The sequence below is a fragment of the Peromyscus eremicus genome, chromosome 1 (assembly GCF_949786415.1).
Source record: "Peromyscus eremicus chromosome 1, PerEre_H2_v1, whole genome shotgun sequence".
Classification (NCBI taxonomy): domain Eukaryota; kingdom Metazoa; phylum Chordata; class Mammalia; order Rodentia; family Cricetidae; genus Peromyscus; species Peromyscus eremicus.
The window spans coordinates 87,854,742-87,877,141 of NC_081416.1; the positions used below are offsets into that span (position 1 = coordinate 87,854,742).

Genomic DNA, 22,400 nt, shown 5'->3' on the forward strand with positions numbered 1-22,400 from the left:
TGTTTTGTTTTCTAGACAGAGTCTCACTCTGTAGCCCTGGCTGGCCTACAACTCACTATGTAGATGAAGATGGCCTTGAACTCAGACACCTGCCTACCTCTGCCTCCTGGGTGCTGGGATTAAAGGCATGTGCTACCACACCCAGACAGACCAAGCAACCATTTTTAGCACCTCTCCAAATATTTCTGCTCCACAGCTGAGCTTTCTTGAGAAGCCCCATAAGGAGCTTGTGAGTGAATGTACCAAGTCACGGAACAGACTATGAAATAAAATCGTCTCTTTTCTCTTAAACATATGTCCCAGAGAAGGGGTTTCTGTGTGATTTTTCCTAGGGAAACATAAACAAATGTTTATTCACCCCAGATGGGGCACTAATGACAGACCAAAGAAATGGTTCCAACAAAACCGACTTAGTGAACTGATAAGTTTGAGGACCATGAGTGACACAATGATAGCTTTATCACCAAAAATCCTCCCCAGCATGGATGACAGCTGAAGGAAGCTGCATCCCCGGGGCTCCCTGTCTAATCTACAGGCAGCTCCTCCACAGCCTTTCCTCCAAGCAAGTCTTTATTGCCCTTATAATCTGGGGAAAGGGCCTAATGAATTTTGTCCTTGCCTGAGCTTCCTCAGTCTTAGGAGCTTCCTCTCAGGAAGGAATGTTTCAATTCAGAGGAAATTGCTATAGAACATGGTGATGATTGAAGTCATTTTCCTTACTATTGCCAAACATTTGGGTAATCGCTCAGCTTTCTCCCTGGACTAGACAGTTTTGCTCACATGTCCAGTTCTGGTAGCCAGCTCCATTATAGCACTGAGATCCCTCGCAGGTCATGTGTTCCTCCATGGTTAGGTCCACTTCTTTGATTGGTGTGCCCTCATAGGTTTTCCTGTTGAGGGTGGATGTCTTATACTTGCCTATGCTGGATGCAAAGCCTAAAGTCACATTTATATCAAAGAACCAGTAAATCAAAGTGACTAAATTTGGGATAGGAATGAAAGATTGAGCATGGTTACTTAAGTGAGGGCAAGGAAGTGAGTCTCATCTTTTCTAGCCTAAGCCTATCACAGTATTTTCTCACATGTGAAGTTACTTGACACAGATTTTGACAGAAAACCAATTTAGCATAGTAGTTATGTGCATATGTTTTGAAAGTTAGGTAGCTTGGATTTTAATTCTCATTCTTTATTATATATGTGGTCTTACACAAACTACCTTAGAAGCTTCATTGAGAGGTAGGAACACTCACTTTTACTCTTTAAATCATCAGTTTGTTTAAATCAGATTCTGAAGCCCAGAGCAATCTGAATTTCCCTACAGGGAGCATATAGCCAGGATAATTGCTCATTACCAGCAACCCGGGAGACTAGTTCAAAGAGCCTTGGCTAAAGGCTCCAAGGAAAGAAGAGAACCAGTTTTGTGATTTGAAGTGGAAATGGCAACCCATTGTGATTTTAAGTGGGAATTAAATAAGACCTAGAGAAATCCGTATAAGTGGGTATCCAGAAGGTAAGAACCCAGTTTAGGAAAAGAACAAATCTGTAAACTCCTCAGCTCTAGTAGTTTGGAGATGTCTTCTCCACTATTACACTATTGATTGAACAGCTATGTCCCTCCTGTCCCTCTTCAATGAAAGTCTCACTCCCATCAATTTAGACAGCACCCTCAAGCTGGCCTTAACCTATTTGTATTGCAAAATTTTATGCAAGTTGCAAGACTCAGGCCCCCAATCCTGAGCGAGTCATCTAATGGCCTAAAACAGGGTCCAATAATGTATGACAGAATGCTGGCCACTGGAGATGAGTGCTTGTTTCCCTGTTTAAAGTTGGACTGTTTAAAGGTGCTTGTAGAGATGGCTCTGTAGTGAAGAGCACTGGCTGCTCTTCCAGGAGACCTGGATTCCACTCCAGCACCTACACAGTGGCTCACAGCCACCTGTAACTCTAGTTCTAGGAGATCCAATACCCTCTTCTGAACTCCTCAGACACTGCATGCACATGGTACACGTATAAATACAGAAAACCCATTCACACAAAAATAAATAGAAATTGAAGTTTGACACACTGAATATTCACCTGAAGATATCTGTCTTAAAGAAGAGAAGTGTATAAAAAAAAACTACAAAAAAATAAGCACCACACAAAAGTGGGAAGTAAAACCAAAAGTGGAGATTCTTCTATATGTTTAATCAATGATCACTACATCCATACAAGTTACATTTAACCTTAACTAACATGTAACAACCAGAATCTAATATTATGCTATTTTTTAAAGTTCCAAATAAGTTAGTGTTAAATTATAGTCAATATATGTGATGTCTCTCAAACACTAGAAAGAAACCCATAATTCCAATGAGAAAAAGTCAGATTTCTCATTCCTATTAAATAATATTGAACAAATATTCTGTGACTATTGGGTTAAAAACATACATTTTTAACTTGTACAACTACCTGCCTTGAGGTAGACATAATTAAAATATGAGCAGAATTCATCCCCCTTTTCCTGCCCACCTATTTCTGAAGCTCATTTATATACCTTACCAAGGAGATGTAGACCTCATTATGGGGATTACCTCAATGTTGTACTGCTTCTGCCTAGTGATCAAACTATGGCTTGCAAGAATACATACAGGGGATGTGATGGGTCCTATTTGCTACATGTACAGGTAATATTCATTGCCCACAAATAACAGAAAACCTAAAAAATAACTTTTTATAACATTTTTGTCTCACATGATATGAAATCCAAGTAAGTTTGTGGGTTAGCTAAGTAATTACCCATAGATGCAGAGTCTCTCATTATAGTGTAACTTTCTCTATCATCCAGCCTCACATGCAGACACAGCATCTCTTTCCCATTCGAATCTTAGTCATGAACAATCAAACAATGCCCAGAATTCTCTTTAGCCAGAACTATAGAAGGCACCCTGTTGGTTTCTATGTCATTCACTGATGAGGAAGATAATTGGTATAGGGAAGCACACCTTAAAATATGTCTCCACTTAGGCTGACAGAAAGAGAATAAGGTATAAGGGGAGAATCATGATTTTGTAGAAATAATGAAGAAAGAGAATAGATGCTTAATAAACAACACTGGCATCTATTCATTCATGTTGATGCTAAAATTAACTTTTAGGACCACATATGAAACAGACTCAGATTTTGCTGAAACAAAAGTAATATTCATCTCTCCCTGTCTCAGTATAAACTGATATTCTTAAGTTGTACAAGTTTCACCAACTTCCCAATCAAAAGGACAGAAAAAAATCAGTAATATTTCTAAAAATGTATCCCTGATACTCTAGAAATATTATGTTTAAAAGGACTCTGGTCATATAGGTTTGGACAGGGATGAACATGCTTCTTTTTCTTGTCATTTGTACATTAAAAGGCTATGAGGATTCCTGCCATTAAATAACTCATAATGAGCTAATAGGATCCGGTCATCTGTGTTCAAATCTAGATTCTCTCATTTTTCAGCTGTGCAAGCTCCATAATCCTATGTTTCTCATTTGGGAAAAGGGGAACCTAATGATGCTTAAAACTTAATTGGGTTTACTACAAGACATAAGTGAGGTATCCATGAGGAGCTTTCAGCACAGTGCTTTGTACATTCACTCATTTAACATGTTTATTGGTTATCTACCATATGCCAAGATCCCAGGCATTCTGGAGCCAACAATCAGATGGTAGAGACATAAGACAAATGATAAGCAGATAAAAAGCAAATGGGACCATTTCAAATTGTGATGAATACTCTGGCAGAATGTAACATAACGTTGTAGACCATGACTAGGATATTGTGTTAGTTAGGGTTTCTATTGCTATGAAGAGACACCATGACATTTTCTTTCAAACCTCCACATTCCACTCACTGGCCCCCATAGTTTTATAGCAGATCACATACTTCCAACATATAATGGCACAGGATATACATTACCATTCCAAAATATAGGGAAGGGAGCCTAGTGAGGAATTACTGGACCAAAGCATAACCAAAAATCCGCTTGACAAACTCCAAACTCTGCATCTCCATGTCTAATGTCAAAGTGCTTTTCAGATCTCTAATTCCTTTTAGCTCTGACTGTAACACACTTCTTTCTCTTGGGTTGGTTCCACCCTTGTCAGCAGCTTTCCTTGGCAGGTGTCCCATGATTCTTGTATCTCCAACATCTTGGGTCTCCAAGGAAATCCAGACTTCACCTTCACAACTTCACACAATGGCCTCTCTAGGCCTCCATTCATGGACACCCCTGACACATGCCTGGCCTCAGCAGCTTTCCTTAGTCATGGAGGGAGATTCCATAACCTCTTTCTTGTATCTGTGATTCAAAAGCCAGAACCATGTGGCCAAAGCTGCCAAATTCTGCTGCTTGCTGGGGCTGGAACATGGCCCTCTTGTTCAAAAACATTGTCACCAGCTTTCTATTTTCAATGTTTTCCTTCATTGCCTAAGACTGGCTGTCCTTGAACTCTCTCTATAGATCAGGCTGGCCTTGAACTCAGTGAGCCTCCTGCCTCTGCCTCTGGAGAGCTGAGATTAAAGGTGTGCATCACCACCTCTGGGGTCTAAGCTTTTCTTTAATTCCTTTTCATAAATTGGAAGCTTAGCTGAGTGGGGTCTTCCCCTGAGGTCACCAATCCTTTTATTCCACTTAGCACCAGGTTTTCCTTTGATCTCCTTGAACATAGGACTTAACTTCATTCCACTTCCTGATGCCCCTTTTCTCCTCAAACTGCACATTTTATATTTTTTCTTGCTCAGCTTGCTCCTTTTCATTATAGATCTGCATAAGAATGGACACTAATAGCCACATGACAGAGTCAATACTAGGCTGTTCTGAGATTTCCTCTGCCAAAACAATTAATCTAAATCTCTTCAATTTAGCCTCAAGCAGACTTTTCAGACAAGGGCAAAAAGCAACCATATTCTTTGCCAAAATATCGCAAAAATGGTCTCTGGGCTACATAAAATATTCTCCTCTGAAACCTCTTGAACCAGACCCCCACAATTCAAATCACCTCAGCACCAGTGTCTTCCATGCTCCTACTAGTATGGTCCATTAAGCACCATTTAAAGCATTCAACTGCTTTTCTGATCCGAAGTCCACATTCCTCCAACAAAACCATAGTCAGGCCTATCATGGCAATACCCCAGTCCCTGGTATCAACTTCTATTTTAGCTTGAGTTTCTATTGCTGTGAAGAGACACCATGACCATGGCAACTCTTATAAAGGAAAACATTTAATTGGAGCTGGCTTACATTTTCAGAGGTTTAGTTCATTATCATCATGGTGGGATGCATGGTGGCATGCAGGCAGACATGGTGCTAGAGAAGGAGATGAGAGTTCTATATCTGGATCCACAGAAAGTAGGAAGAGACAGTGAGCCACTAGGCCTGGCTTGAGCTTCTTAGATCTCAATACCCACTCCCAATGACACACTTCCTCCAACAATACCACACCTACTCCAACAAGGCAACACCTCCTAATAGTACCACACCCTATGATCTTACGGGTGCCATTTTTTTTTTCAAACCACCAAAGATGTTTTAGATGGGAATCATAAAAGGGCATTTCTGAGAAAAAAAAAAATTTTTACCCTAAGTAATTTTACTCTGAGTAGGCAGAGGCAGTTATTAGCCATTCATTCACTCATTTACCAAACAAATGCTTATTAAGCACTTACTATGTTCTAAACTCTGGAAATAAATCAACAAGGTAGATAGTTTTTATATTTAGGTCATCTAGCTTCTTTCTGAGTCTGTGCTCTTTTCACTATTAATGGTCCAATCAAGATCTAGCCAGGAAAAGGAACAGGTCTGTCAGGAACTACTTTTTCTTTACAGATGAATGGAAGCATTAAAGAAGCCAAATCTAAAATAATGAAGCAATCTACAGATTAATGAAATCAGGAAGTCATTCCTTTTGTTGCATAGGGGTGACACTGGGAAAAGAGGGTGTCCCTATAGTACAAACAAAACAAAACTGCAGAGTTTTGTATGGCTCAAGAGGCCATATTCCACAAAAACCAGAAAAAAAGAGAGAGTGAGAGATACCCTGGCTTCCCCCTTCCCTGCTGTCCGACTCCTTAAGGTGCTTCTCACTACTTAGGTGGGTTAAGGGCCAAAGAAGAAAGAGCATGTGAGATGTAGTAACAAAGAGCACTGGATGGGTGGGAAATCAGCATATAGTTATACCAGTATGCACCCTCTGTTACTGAAATAAGAACTATCAAATGACACAAATGAATGACAAAGATATTATGTAAATTCAAAAGGAGGAAAGATTGGGAGCAGCAACAGTAGCAGGAGAGCAGAAAGCAATGTTGAGTCCCACAGAAAAGTAGGTCTGTGAGTAAATAAAAGTAAGTGTTTGTTGTGGCTTGAAACTGAAATATCTCCCACAGGCTCATGTTTGAAATACTTGCTCTTCATCTGGAGGTGCTGTTTGGGGAAACTGTGGAACCTACCTCTCTAGGAGGTAGAGCTTAGCTGGCTGAAGTAAGTCACTAGGAGTGAGCTTCTGAAGGTTATTACTCAGCCTCTGGTTCCTTCTTCCCCAACTCTCTCCTTCCTAGTTTGCCATGATGTAAACAGCCTCAGCCACACTCCTGCTGCCATGAACTAAATTGCCATGCCTTCCCCCACCATGATGGACTAAAACTTAAAACTATAAGCCAAAGTCTCTTGCCCTTAAGTTGTCTCAGTAAGATATTTTGATCACAGCAACAAAACAACTGACAGAATGTTCATGACAGAAACTGTCTTAAGTATTTTCCTATGGACAAAGAATATATCCAGTCATCTCAAGTCTCTTTACTCCATAGATAAGATGAAGAGTCTATAATATATGTGCACAGTATAGAGAGTAATGAAAAACAACCATATAACTATTGAGGCACAGGAATTGACACATGATTATCTGTGTTTAATTACAGAAAAAAAAATTGTTGATTAAAAAATATGTGTGAAACTGGCATTTGTTAATCCCACCAGGTGAAAATAAGACCACTTTTTTTTTTTTTTTTTTTTTTTTTTTTTTTAGCCAAATTTGAAGCAAGCTTTATTATACAGGCTAGGTGCATGGACACTGACCAGGTCCATACCCAGGATTCCCAGAGTATGGTGCCAAATTACATTAGTCAGAAGCTTATAAAAGCAAAACCCACAAGGCTATGTACTTCCCACCTATGTTCAATCAGGGGCAAGCATACATCCTGACATAACTCCTGCCTATGTGTGATCAAGCACATCCTGTGCAGTTGAGACAGCCAAGCTTGTTTACAGAAGCAAAAACACATGGCTTATTACCTTATATGAACAACAGCCCGCAGCACTCCAGGAAGTTATCTGTCCTTGGGCACATGGGGCTTACAGGTTAGAGGCATTTTTGTTTTATATATCTCTTAAGCACAGTAATTGAAAACTAAAACATAACTTTAGCCCTCATATTCCCCCTTGAGTTGTATCCTGAGTCAAATCCTTGATTCCATGGTGGCTATCTGTTTATATTGGAATCTAATAACCATCAGCTTAATAGCACACAGATGGGAATTTATGTATCTAGTTAAGGCATTAATGATGCAAAGGTCAACAGTAATTAGCAGAAACAGAAGGGCCAAAGGCCCTGTGATGGCTGACATAAGAGTTATTATCTAGGAGGAGCTTGAAATGACAACAGGGACCAGTCATATATTTTTATTTTATCTCAGGTCCCTCCCCTTTTTTTGCAATGTTTTTTGTTTTGTTTTTTTTTTGGGGGGGGGGGAGGGGGGGGTACAGTCAGATTATTTCTAAAGATTCCCAACTGGTTTGTATAGAAACAGCACAATAACCTCCTTGTTCTACATGGAGCAGGTTGAGTGCCCTATCATATTGTGGAACTACTTCAGATAATGAATCTACCTTTGCTAGATCTTGGCCTATTTGGTTTTTAGCAGGCACATTTCCTGGTATACCAATCGGCACTATAGGTAACCATTTTGTCCCCATATGTCAGGGAGTGGTGGTGGTGGTGGTGGTGGTGGTGGTGGTGGTGATGGTGGTGATGGTGGTGGTGGGTTGTAGTTTTGACCTAACATTCTAGCCTGTTGAGGATAAGGGGTAATGTACTGTCTTCTGTAACTATTTCCTGCTGAAATTACAATGTCATTGTCAGGGCCCAGGGATCCAGAATGTTAGTCAAGGCTGGGAGGGGATTCAGGCAATGGGACATTCTCAGAAGCATCTGGTTAAGCATCTGAAGAAACAGACAGCAATCACATCAGCTAGACTGGTTCACATCAGTTTTCAGCAAGCCCAGGGCTCACAGCCATTTGGAGCAGTTTGTAGTCCAAAGCGATTTCTTCATGAGGTCTGTCAGCCAAGTGGAAATCTGCTGGGACAGATACAGACTAGGGGTAACAGTTAAAGTTTAGGATCTTAAAGGAAAATATTACATTTGGAGCTTCCCCTTCAGGAGCAGCATAGGCAGGGAAGCTTAAGCTGTTGATTGACATGACAGGAGTACTTATCCAGAGACCATTTGACCTATAACAGGTGGATTCAACTCTTACAACTCCCTTGACTCTCTGGTGTTTCCATGAATTTTTTTAGTTTACAAATATATAAAAGTTTTAGATACATTAACATTACCACTGTTTGTAATCTGTACTGAAATCCACATTGTAGGAAAAGCAGCTAACAGGTGACTGTAAAACAGCTAGAGTAGACTCATGTCATTGAGTCATAGCAAAAGCTATGGCTTTGGGTTTAAAAACATGAACATTTTCTCTCTGTCCAGAGAGCTGGATATATAGATTGGACAGAGATGTTTTTAGCTTGGTAAGAAGCACATTTAAGTCCATACTTAGAACACAACCAAAGGAAATTTAAAATCTTGAGCTTGTGACTAAAATTAGTCAGTGCTTTACAAGCTTACCAGAACTCCATTGATTAATGTTAAAACTCTGAATCTTTGAAATCTTAGTAAAACAATAACATAGAGAGGGAAATAAATATGAAAGCTTTCTCATTTTTTTACATCCCTTAAGTCACTTCCATAGACTTTTATAAATTACATTTACACATTTTAGACCCTCACAACTTACTTAAGTTTTCACATCATTAGATCTTTACAACTCATATTTGCCTTAGAACACTTTCCTAGGCCCTCAGAACTTGTATAAACTTTAAACCTTTTTCTTTCCATCTAATCGTTTACCAGAGACATGAGTGGTTATTAATGAGAAAAGTCATTGCAAAGCAAGTTCTTTTAAATACAGGAATAGTAAAAAGTTACTTATGAAACCTATGTCTGCCTTTCTCAGCAGGAGACCTAGTAGCTCTAGAAAAAGCAAGGCCTGATTTTTACATATGAAATGAACTAACAAGGTAGCTGCAGCCTTGGGAGAGAAACTGGGTGCCTGCTCTCCAAACTGACAAAACTTGAAGATTTTTAACCATACCCAATAAACTTACAAATCTTGAGGTACAATAAGTTCACATAACAATCTTACAAATCTTGAGACAAGGTTTATATCTTAGCAAAAGTTTTAGGCAGTTAAATGAAATCAGTAGTCTAATTTTTTAGCTGTTTTATTTTGCTCTTTTTTTCCCTGTCAAAGAGTCAGGTGGATCTCCTGACATAAGAGAGAGGGGAGATTTTTAAATAAGCATGCTTGGGCCTAGAGAAGGGAGAACCATAACCCAACTCCAGAACCAGCTTTTCAATAAAGTAGAACAGCATAAAACAACTTTAATATTATCCATACCCAAAAGACACTTGAATCTCTACTAAACTGAACCCAGTGACCAGAACACTCAGAGATCAGTTCTGAACCCTAGCCATCAAAGCAGCCATGGCAAGCAATGTTCACAGTGGTAACTGGCAGCAGCAGAGAAAGCAAAAACAAAACCAGTAAACACAGAACACAGAAAGCTCACACACTCAAAGCAGACCAGTCAGAAACAAAATCATGTGGTAGCCACCATCATTCATACATCCAACTGAGTCTGACCCATTTCTGTCCCAGCTCCCACGTTTGCAACTTATGAACATACCAGAAAACACAGACCCACACACACACAAAACAGACAGACAAAACTTTACAAATCACCAGAACCAGGAGGACAGGCAACGTCTCACTTTTTGCCCTGGACAAGAGATATTTGAGTCCTGTCAAACCCCTCCACATCCCAGATTGGGATCCCAACAGAACAGATGTCACAGAAAATTACTATGACTTACCAGAAGAGGCCTCTGTAGATGTTTGCTGCTGCTTCTCTCAACACAGCAGTTCACTCTAATAGTCCACGAAACCAAAGGCACACCTCGGAGCCTTGGAACATATTAAAGTGCATACCTCCTGAGGCAGCCCTTCACCCCCAAGTCCCAAACTGAATGTTTGGCTTTATAATTTGGTTGGGTGGTATGACCTCATTGGGACCTCTAGAAAACATTAATCCCATCAGGTGAGAATAAGACCACTACCACAGTTTTTGGAGCCAAAATTGAAGCAAGCTTTATTAAAGATGGGCCAGGTCTTAGAATACTGGTAAGGTCCATACCCAGGATTCCCAGAGTATGGTGCCAAATTACATTAGTCAGAGGCAAAACCCACAAGGCTATGTACTTCCCACCTATGTCCAATCAGGGGCAAGCATACATCCTGATGTACTTCCTGCCTATGTACCTCCTGTCTATGTATGATCAAGCACATCCTGTGCAGCTGAGGCAACCAAGCTTGTTTACAGCAGCAAAAACACATGGCTTGTTATCTTACATGAACAACAGCCCCCAGCACTCCAGGAAGCTATCTGTCCTTGGCCAAATGGGGCTTACAGGTTAGAGGCACTTTTGTTTTACATATATCTTAAGCACAATAATTTAAACTTAGACTATAACTTTAGCCCTCACATATGATAGAACTAAAGTGTTGTGGGGGAAGGGGAGGATTGAGAGTCCAAAGCCAGCCTCAGCCATAGAGTATGACTCCATCTAAAAAAAAAAAAAAGAAAAAGAAAAACGCCTTTCTAACAATTTAAGTGTACAGTGATATTATATTCACATGCTGTACAATTCCAAGCACAGCTTCTAAACTTTTTCATTCCCCTGATAACAGAAACTCTGAACAAGTAAATAAATGCTCAACATTTCCTTCCTTCACACCCATAATTAACTTATTTTAGCACATAAAAATAAGATGGGTTAGTGTCTAGAACAATGATTGATTTAGAGATTGGGAAAGAAAAAAATGCATATTACTCAATGGATGTTGATATGTAACCATGTCCTAATGGCGGATTTTAGGCAGTGGTTATACAGGTAAAATTTTCAATTTCCTGCTGTTTGAATTTTTTCTTAATAAAATGTTGGGGAGGGGTTTCTGTGCTTAGGTACCAGGCTCAGAGACTCTGATGCAATAGTTCTATTTGTATTGAGGCATCACATTTTTCTTTTTCCTTTTATTCCTCCAAGACATGATCCAGCGTACAGCCAGGGATGAGAACTCGCTGCACAATGCCTGGGAGAGTGGCTCAGTCAGTAAAGTGCTAGGCACATAAGCATGAGTTCAATCCCCAGTACTCAGGTGAAAGCCGCTTGTCGGGGTGTGCCTATGATCCCGGTGGCTTGGGAGGTGGAGACAAACCAGCCCATCTCACTCTAGCTTCAGTGAGAGACTCTGTCTCAAAAATAAGGGGAAGAGCAACTGAGGAAGACACTCAACACACATCTCTGGCCCCTATAAAACATGTACATACCCACAAACACACACACACACACACACACACACACAGAGAGAGAGAGAGAGAGAGAGAGAGAGAGAGAGAGAGAGAGAGAGAGAGAGAGAGAGAGAACCCACTACACTGTGATCGTAGAGCCAAGGTGAGGCAAAAACAGGACATGGAATAAACAGGAGAGTGAGCAGAGAGAGCACATTTCTACATCCACAGCAGAGAGAGGGCTGCAGGGCTGTACTTTCTGTGTCTAGGGGGCTCTGTAAAAGAGGAACAAGAAGATGAGTGACTGGGTGAGTTGTTGAGAACATAGGATGGGTTGGAGATCTCTAATGTAAGGATGTAAGGATGTCTTAATGTAAGGATGGTCATTTGGAATGGTTCATCCTTTGCCATGCTTCCTATGGTTTTAAACAAGACTATCCCTGCATTTAGAATGATATTTTGACCATGTTAGTGCTCCTTAGGTCTTGAGAAGTGTTAAGATGCACTTTTAACATGTATACCAATACATTTATGTTTTACTATTGTTATGCCATCTTTTTGGAGGTAAAGAGAGAGATTAACCTATTGAAACAAACAATGTTCTAACCTCAGGAGCCGTTAGTTTAGTTCGTGGATCAACTGAGAATGAGCAAAAGAAAGTAAGGCCTGGAGAGAATTGGGGCTGGTAATCATCTTAGCTGAGGGAATTTGAAATTGGCAGTTCCAGAAATGCAACTGTAATTCAGTTAATCAATTAAAATGTATAACTGACATTCCCCAGAGAAATAATTCCCACACTGTTATCTTCTATAACCCTTCCCTAGTTCAACTATATTCAGTCTTCCCCTAGAGGCTTCTATAGTACCCTAAGGTTATTTGTTCCTGCAACAAATAACCCCAGGCCACTAAAACATATGAAAGGAACCAAAACACCAGCATCGGCCCCATTGTCGTGAGACTCCAGCTTAGCACAGTTGACAACTGGAGGCAAAACTGTGCCCAAGTGCCTAGGGGAGAAGGACGAAAGGCCAGTCCCAGAAAAGCTGCATCACAGGTGAGATCCAAAGGGAAAGTGCCCACTTAACAGGAGGAAGTATGCTGAAGTCCAGGAGTACCTCAGGAAGGGGAGATTCAAGATAGGAAGAGACATGTGAGGCCAGGGACCTGAAGTTCCTTCGGCTTGTGAGCTTGCCCTATAGTGTTAAGGTAAGAAGTTAGGAAGTACAGGATGGGCAGTTAGAGGCATGGAGAAGGGGAGAAGAGAGAAGAAGGAAGGATGATTGTTCCCTCTGACATGGAAGGCCTTGTTTTATTTCGCAGTGATGCTTCCAGCAAACTTACAGTGATCATTGGCCCCAGAAGCCAACAGTTAGACCTGTCCTTCCATAGCTCTTGACTTCAGCAAAGGGAGAAAGAAAAAGAGGGAGGGAGGGAGGGAGGAGTCCATCCAAGCCTTATTATCACACAGCATATTAGTTGATGCTTGCTTTGATGCCCCTGAACCATCCAGAAAAGGTTAAAACTGGTGCCCTCAATTTTAAGGGTAAGGGATATACGTGAAATGTTTTAGAAAACTTGGCAAATAGCACAGCTTTGGTTTGTTCTTAACGGGGTCCTGTTGCCCCTGAAATGATAACTTCATATGTCTGTAATCACTCCACACCTGCACCGCCTCCATAAATCTAGACAGTGGTGGCATGACTCAGAAGCATGCCTTTGACTTTGGATGTCCCTGCTTCTCCCAGCTGCAGAGGCTGCTATTTTCCTCTCTCCCTTATTTTGCTGTTGGTAAGGCATTTCAGCATTCTTATGGAGCTCTGACCCAACATGAAAACTGAAAGAACTTTCAGGAAAGGAGTGTAGTGGGCTAGCATAAACCCTCAAACTCATTCACTGTGTCTAAATGGTCTGACGCTGCAATTGACCCTACTGGGCACTGCTTCTGAGGGTAGAAAAGAAGGGCTTGTGGGTTGGAGGACAGAACCCTAAGGTCATGTGGAACAGGAAGAGTAGTGCCAAGGCAAGAGAGACTGCTCTTTTCAGAAGTAAGACTGTAGGAACAAAAAAAAAAAAAAAAAAAAAAAAAACAATGATCAAATACCTGTCTCTCTCAGGCTTACGCAGGTAGAAGTAAAAACAGGGAATTGAATCCATGTGTAGCTCTTCAGATTTTTTTTCCCTGCTGTTATGTCTCCTTTGCTAGGGAATACATTTAAAATTACCATCAAACTCCTGGTATTCTATCCCTGCCCTCTTTGCTACTCTGCTTTTACCCCCAGCCTAGAGTCCACTTGGGTGGAAATGCACCCTATAATGAACCCAGGTTAATCATCTGCAGGTTTCCCCTGATAAGTCACAGTGTGTTTGCTGTGCTCCTTCCAAGAGTCAACAGCAGCTGCAGGGATGTGCCCACAGTGGCCTATGGCATGCTGAATCCTGGTCCAGATGGGAGGCCTTGTGCTGGGGGAGTATTCACGGCTGAGTACTACCATCTGGAATGCCTCTGTTGCCCTGAAGGCACTTGTCTGGGGCTGCAATGGACACAGCTAGAGATGCCAAAAACTGAGCCAAATTCACTGGATGTACAAATGGCCTGACGTCAATGGAATTTACTCATAATTTAGGCCTCGTGTGTGATGTACTGTCTGAACTAAATGATCTGTCAAAACAATCAGGGAATAAGAAAAGAGGAAGGAATGAGGTGGGAAAAACAGAAGGAAGAAAAGAGGAGGTGATGGAAAAGAAGAAGAGGAGATCGGGATACAACCAGGAGCTGTGCTGGAACAGGTTCAGCGTTCAGCTCCTGAGGCCAATGGTCCCTGTGAGTTTACTGGAGCATCAGTGCCAAGTAAAACATGGCCTTTTACAGCACTGAATTACGTGAGTGCAGCGCTGAGAAAATCAGTGTAGCAAAAATCCAACTGGGTTAGGCCAGCGCCACAAAATGATACAAAATGATAATCATGAATACTGCCAACACCTGAGTTTCCCAGACGTGGTGGCCAGGACAGACTTGCTTGGATACACATCCAGATCTCCGTTGTTTAAAATAAGGAATCTGCAATTAAAAATGAAAACCTCCCGGATATTATTTGCTCTGTGTCCAGAAGAGAATTTATTGTGAAGCTCACAAAATTTAGAATCCTCCCCTTGCCTGGGTCCCTGTAGTGAGGAAATGTTCAAGGAGGTGAGGAAACCATCACCGAGAATGAGAATTCTAGCATTTCTGGTAAACTGCTTAACTAGATCTTAGGAGAAAATAACACAAATCACCAAGATTTTGATCCTTTGTTAGGATTTACTTTTTGGTTCTAAATAAAACTCACTTTTATACCTGTTTTTAAACCTTCAGATTATTTTTATTGGAGGCTAAAATTACAAAGCTTCAAGCTCTATAAAATCTGACTCTATCCCTATCTGCCTCTGTTGCCTTTTCCCTAGTAACTGCACCTTTGCCTTTGTGGTAATGTCCTTCTGTCTATCCAGTGGTGCACACATGATCCAGGCCTACCCAATGAGGGAGACGGGAACTGATTCAAAAATGAGCACATGATCCAATTTCGATCCAATTTGTGCTATCGATAATCAGGGGCCAAATTTTTTTGCCAGATCTTCTACCAGGTTCAGATTTAAAACTGATGGGAATGGAAGTCTGACACTGCCAACAGACATCAGGAAGCTGCCCGAAAATACAAATAGCAAAGAAAGAATCTGAGATAAAAAAAAAAAAGAAGCCAAGACCTGATTGTATCGCTTTACACATGACTCAGCTGGAAAACCTCACCCAGGGAAGCTGGCTGTTGGATGCTCTCCCCAAGACACGTCCACAAGCACAAGCCCGACAAAGAGCTTACCAGACACAGTGAAAAGCCTGAATGTGCCCTTTGAGATCATCAAGGAACGCTTCAGTGGCCAAGGGTACAGCATGGCATTCAACCCTCCTTCAACTGTAGGCATTGATGACTTGAGAGAGAACGTCTGATTAAATCTAAGGAAGACAGAACAGAGATGGTCATCTGATGACAGAATCCAACTCAATCAGGCCCTCTGCTTTCTTTTTTAATTTTCTTAAAGATTCACTTATTTCATGTGTATGAGTGTCTTGCCTGAATGTATGTATGTGTACCACATGTGGGCCTGGTGCCCACAGAGGCCCAAAGAGGGCATCAAATCCTCTAAAACTGGAGTTAGAGATGATCGGCGCTTGTAACACAACCTCTAGTCCTCTGCAAGAACAAGTTCTCTCTACTGCTAAGCCACTCTCCAGCTTCCTTATGGGCAAACCGTCGAGAAAGCCTCTCTTACTCCCTGAGGAAGAAGACAACAGCTAATAGGATGAGCAGGAGTTCCTTGTCTGCATCTAGCATCTCCTTTCCTAAGACTCGACATTATATGAATTGTTTGAAAAATATTATTTATCTTTCCTGATTTTGTTACAGATATTATGAAGGATGTGCTAAATGAGTCAGATACTAAGACTGATCTGCTAAAATCATCTAGTATATTGTATCCATTTGTCTTCTATGGATATACAATTCAAAAATTGAATTTAATCAGAGTGAGATTAAAATACCAGTTAAAAGTAATCTAGCATTTATCCAATCAGAAAAATGATTAATAAAATTTTCATATTTTTCTTGAAAAGTTTATACAATTACATATCACTTGGGGCTAATATCTAATTAGAGATTTTTGCCCCAAAAAGGGTGTTTTATAACCCCAGAGGACATCTTTTTGGGAGATACTACATATTTTTCAAGATTTATAGATCAGCTGTAGGTTATAAAGCTACTGCTGCTTTTAAACTAAAAAATATGTAAGGCAGTCATGTAAATTTCATTTGTTCTTAGATTTCAATTTATCAGAATTTTCAATTTGCTATTAAAAAAATGCATCAGTATATTAAAACTATGACTTGTTTGGGGAACTAAAGAGATGATTCAACAGTTAAGAGCACTTGTTGCTCTTCCAGAGGACCCCAATTTGCCTCCCAACACCCATGTCCAAGATGGTTCACAACCAACTGTAACTCCAATTCCAGGGAGTCAGGCACCCTCTTCTGACCTCTATGAGCACCTGCACACAGGTGAAGAATGTGATACATACATACACACACACACACACACACACACACACACACACACACACACACACATACACACACAGACAAAGACACACAATCAATTAACAAATCTTTTAAAAATATATGGCTTATTTTCCTTTCAAACTACATGAATGATATAGTTTATGTTAGAAATTGACTTTGTACATTTTTAGAAAACACTGAATTAATTTCAGCAGACAATGTAATCGAACTTGGATTTTCAGATGTTACTCTGGTTAAGGAACATGCTTTAGCTGGGCAGTGGTGGTGCACACCTTTAACACCAGCACTCGGGAGGCAGAGGCAGATGGATGTCTATGAGTTCAAGGCCAGCCTGCTCTACAGAGTGAGTTCTAGGACAGCCAGGACTACACAGAGAAACCCTATCTCAAAAAAACAAAAACAAAAAAAATGGAAGCATGTTTTAGAATTTACCAGTTTCTATTTCTGATCCATATGTATGTCCTGCTTTTGTAAACAAGTTATGATAAAAAGAAAAAAAAGGATAAGTACACACCCATGGCACTGTGTAGACAGTTTATCATTAAGAAAAAAGAAATAGATCAAGCTTTTCAAAGAACGTGTTGTCCTTGACATAACTACCAATTAATTAGCAAGAAGGTATAGTAATAAAAGGAATTTATATGATAAGTTAAAAAGGACCATCAAAATAACTGAGCTCTCTCAAGAATGTTTTATTCCTAAATTAAGGGCCTTGAACTCAATATTCCCTGCCTCAGCCTCCCTCAAGGGCTGAGATCACTGTGTGTGTTGCTATTTGCCACTCTATATTAAAGGGAAAGAAGTCTTCTGGTGGCATTTAAGCAGTGCAAGGGATGAAACTCAGGGGCTTCCAGATGCTGGGCATGCACCCTACCTCTGAGCTACATCCCCAGCCCTTAGCTTTTGAGACAGGGTCTTGCCTTGGAGCCCAGATGGACTTTGAAGTTACTAGGTGGCCTAGGCTGGCCTCACACTCATGATCCTTCTGCTTCAGCCTCCTGAAAGCTGGAATTAAGGGTGGGCCACCAGAGCTAACTTGAGCAATCATTTTAAAACCTTGATCATTTTAGATTCCTTAGTGAGTCATGGATGTACCCTTATGTATTGTGGGCTAGCAAAAGCAGGAGAATATGAGTGATAGAAGAAAAAAACAACTACATCTTCCATGAGCTATATGTTTATTTTACTTGGTGCTAAATCAAAGAATCAAGCCTTGTACAGTGTTTTAAAACATTGGCCCATTTTATTCCAGACATGTGAAGTACAAATGCCAGCAAGCACTTCTTATGTCCTTAGGATTAGGAGTGGGAATTTTCATTTGATTTTTAAAAACTTCATTGTTGATCTTCCAAAACGGACTAAACCTTTTAAAAGGATTACAGTGAACATTTTGTTCCTTGTAAAAGTTTCTATAATGCCTTATTTGAATGTTGTTATCTACTTTCTAAAAATGTTGTCAACTGCCTAAACTTGTGAATTATCACTTAGGTTAGCAGGCATACATGAGTCTTTGTTAAAACATAATGAAATGTCAACAGTGTCGCTGTTTTACTTTGTCTCTGGTCTTATAAGCCTACTCCACCAACCTTTCTTTCTACTACAGTAATGACTCATTGACCTTATTCTATTGACTTTAAACAGTTTCTTTAATAAAATATATGGATATGGAAATGCAAATTTTAATCCAGACAATATCTCTTTCAATTCCAAGGTTGTTTCTAAAAATATTATGAAATTGGCATTTGTTTTAGTAATGATACTTCTTAAACTTGGTTGAATGTTGGCTCTAAAAATATGCTCATGTCCTAATATCCAGCCTCTGAAAATGCTACCTTATTTGGATGACAGGTCCTTGCAGTTATAATTTAAGGATTTGAGATGAAGTCATCCAGGTAGGCCTTAAAGCCAATGACAAGCATCCTTATGAGAGAAAGATGCAGACAAAAATAAAGAGGAAAAGGCCATGCAGAGATAGAAACCAAGACTATAGTTAGGTTACCAGAAATTGGCCAAGTTAAGGAAGGATTCTCTGCTAGAGCCATCAGAAGTGTGGCCCTGATGACACCTTGATTTCAGATTTCTACCCTTCAGAGAGTGATTACAGATTTCTGCTGTGGTTTAAACCACAAGATTTGTGGCAATTTGCTATTCCCTAGAAAACTAATCTTTTTTTTCATTTTTTATTTGTGCATATTAATTAATCATACTAGAAATATCATTGTGAGGGGCTAGAAAGTATAGTTGGGATTTTCTTTAGGCCACCAACCAGCTCCCAAATAAAGGCGTGGAAACTTATTATTAATTATGAATGCTCAGCCTTAGCTTAGGTTTGCCCACTAGCTCTTTTTAACTTAATTTAACCTGTTTCTGTTCATCTATATTTTTGCCTCTGGCTTTTTACCTTTCTCTCATTCTGTATGTCCTACTTTCCTGCTTCCTCCTTGTCTGGCTGCCTGGCCCCTGATATCTCCCTGGCATCTCTTTTTCTTTCTTTTCTGTGTCTAAATCCCTCCTCCTACTTACTCCCCTGCCTAAAAGTCCTGCCTATACCTCCACCCTTGCTATTGGTTGTTTAGCTTCTTATTAGAGCAGTCAGGTGCCTCAAGCAGACAAGGTAAAACAGCAACACATCTTTACATAATTAAACAAATGCAACACATCCTTAATAATTAAACAAATATTCCTCAAATTAAACAAATGCAACACTTCTTTACATAGTTAAACAAATGCAACACATCTTTGCATAGTTAAATATTCCACAAGAGAGAGGGCTCAGTAGTTAAAATCAAGGACTGCTCTGCAGAGGACCCAAGTTCAGTTCCCAGCCTCCATGCTGGTCAGCTCACAACACCTGTAACTCCAGCTCAGGTAGTCAGACTCCCTCTTCTAGCCTCCTCAAGTACCCACACACAAGTGCACGAGTGCATTAATACACAGACACAAGCACACATACATGTGGTTTAAAAATAAAGTCTTTTTTAAAAATAATATCATTGTGAAATGTTCATATGTGCGTATGGTATGTTTTAATCATACTATTCCTCCCTAATGCCCTCCATAATCCTCCTTGATCAACATCCTCTTCTCTGAGTCTCCCTCCTCAATTCATCTCTTTTTTCTGGATATGATCATTTATTTGTTACTCCTAATGACTCTTATTTTGTACTGGACTCTGACTTAGAAGTAAACCCTCTCAGCAGCAATTTCTGTGGCCATTCGCTTCTCATAAAAAATATGAAGTTCTCCTTCCAGTTCAATGAGTTTCTGAGAGCTGGTGACTGAGAAGATATTCAGCTTCTTCTTGAGGTAGCCAACCACCTAGCCGGACAGGCAGACACACACGGAGACACACACACACACACACACACACACACACACACACACACACACACACACGGGGTAGGGGGCAGGTGTGATATATATTTATATATATATATTTTACATTGACTTATTTTACTGGAGGCAGAGCACATGCATGCCACACCTCTGTCTGAGGACAACTGACAGGAATCAGTTCTCTCCTTCCCATGTGTTGATTCCAGGGATCAAACTCAGGTCGTCAGGCTTGGTGGCAACAGTCTTTACCCAGAGCCACACCACTGGCCCCACATCTGTTAGTAGGAGGTCATGCTTAACTGTTTTCAGGAAAGACAGTTTTCCAAAGTGCTGTATAATGATATTATGCAAATGAAGTTGAGCAAAGTAACTTACTCCTTGTGAGTCAGTTTCGTTTTTCAACTTTTCCACTAGTCCCATGCTCACAGAATGGTAAGATAATCAAATAAAATGAAACTACCTAGCAGACATTTGGCAAAAGTAAGGTGCTCAAAGATGTATCCTTTTGCTACACACACTGCCCAGACCCCTTTGCCAAGAAAAGCCTCCAAGGACCGCACTGGCAGGTGTACCATGCAAAGGCCTGGGCCGGTCTCTGATTCTTTTGCATGCAACCACTTAGACCCATCTGCTGTCAGCTCTTGTTTCTCACCACCTAACCACCACCCTCTCCCACAACCTTTTCTACTTCCTGTTTACGTAGATTGCTGCTTCCTGGCGGAGAGAGCTGAAGAGTTTCTGCCAGCCTGGCTTTCCCCTGGACCAAACTAAGAAAGCCTTCTTGACTTTGTTCTGGTTCTTGTAGCCAAGCCATCACATGAACAAGGAGCAAGCTGCTTCTTGAGCTGCGCCCAGCTGAGTAGCTGGGCCTCTTTCTAGCCACTGAACTGAATCAGATGGACATTAGTCTTACTGCTTCTGGTATAACAAAGGCAGAAACCTGTCCCTTCTTGTCCCAGCCCCTTCAACTATTAGTACTAAGCTCAGTCCTCACTTAGCACTAGAGTGACAGTCACAGGTGGCCATGCCCAGCTTTTCACATGGGTGCTGTGGATATGAATTCAGATCCTCATGCTTGAACAGCAAATGTTCTTACCCATTGAGCCATCTCCCCAGCACAATGATGGCTCTTTTAAATGTCCTTCTTTGAGCATTAATCAAAGGGTGATTTGGGGAGGCAGTAATAAGAGTTATCAGCCACAGGAGGGATGAAAGCACACGCCTTTAGTCTCAGCTATTGAGGGGCTGAGACAGGAGGGTAGTTTGAGTTCAAGAATGAGGCTAGACTGAGAAATATAGCAATACACATCATCTCATAAAACAAAACAACAGGAAAAAAAACATCTGACTTTCATTTTATTCTACTCTTGGTTGCCATAGTGATTCACTTGGGCACTGCACACTATTAGATGCCAACTTAAGTTTTTTTTAAAGATTTATTTATTTATTTTGTATACATGTATGACCAGAAGAGGGCACCAGATCTCATTACAGGTGGTTGTGAGCCACCATGTGGTTGCTAGGAGTTGAACTCAGGACCTCTGGAAGAGCAGTCAGTGCTCTTAACCTCTGAGCCATCTCTCCAGCCCAAGATTTTTCAAAGCTGTTATCTCCTTTACAGATTCAAATGTGGGACTTCGTTTGCTCTGAGAGTAGCACATTGGCTTTCTCTGAGCCAAGCCTTCACATAGCAAGGCAGACTCTGAGAAGACAGCCTAACTCCACAGGATCTTTGGAAGCAATGATTCTCAAAAGCGCTGTGTGCCTTCTCATACCTCATCACCATCAGGGTAAGTAAGGGCTTCCTTTTCTGTAACTTTGGCTTCCACTGTGTAGGTCCCAATCAGCATCATTTCCAACAGAAGTCTGACTTCCTCTCTGATGACTCTGCCTGTGGTACAGATGACTATTTGGAGGACCTCATTTCTTCTGTATAATTCTTGCATTACTCACTCACTGAATGAGATGCACTGCACAATCTCTTTTGTTCTATAAACTGTTGTCCTTACAAAGCCCTCATGAGCATCCGGTAAAAAGCCAGACTTTGAAAGAACTGATTGACTGGGGAAAACTAGGACAGAATGCTCCAAATCACGGGGCCGATGGTCAGATTCCGGGCTAATGGTCTAATGTCACAATTACAACACTGTTTTGACATGGTAGATTTTAGCCAAAGAAAATGAATGAATATAGTCTCTTTGCTCTTATCCCTGATAATTGTTTATAATAATATCTCCAAGATGATGTTTTCT

At 40.6% G+C, this 22,400-nt stretch overlaps 1 protein-coding gene across 1 annotated transcript in view; it reads left to right on the forward strand.

Moving 5' to 3' along the window:
* The window catches only part of Psma1 (proteasome 20S subunit alpha 1), a 133,091-nt gene that overhangs the window by 40,418 nt on the left and 70,273 nt on the right, over nucleotides 1-22,400 (forward strand). The window contains exon 2 of the mRNA XM_059268498.1: nucleotides 21,770-21,938. Coding sequence (XP_059124481.1) covers nucleotides 21,770-21,938 — 169 coding nt within the window. The remainder of the gene's footprint in view (nucleotides 1-21,769; nucleotides 21,939-22,400) is intronic.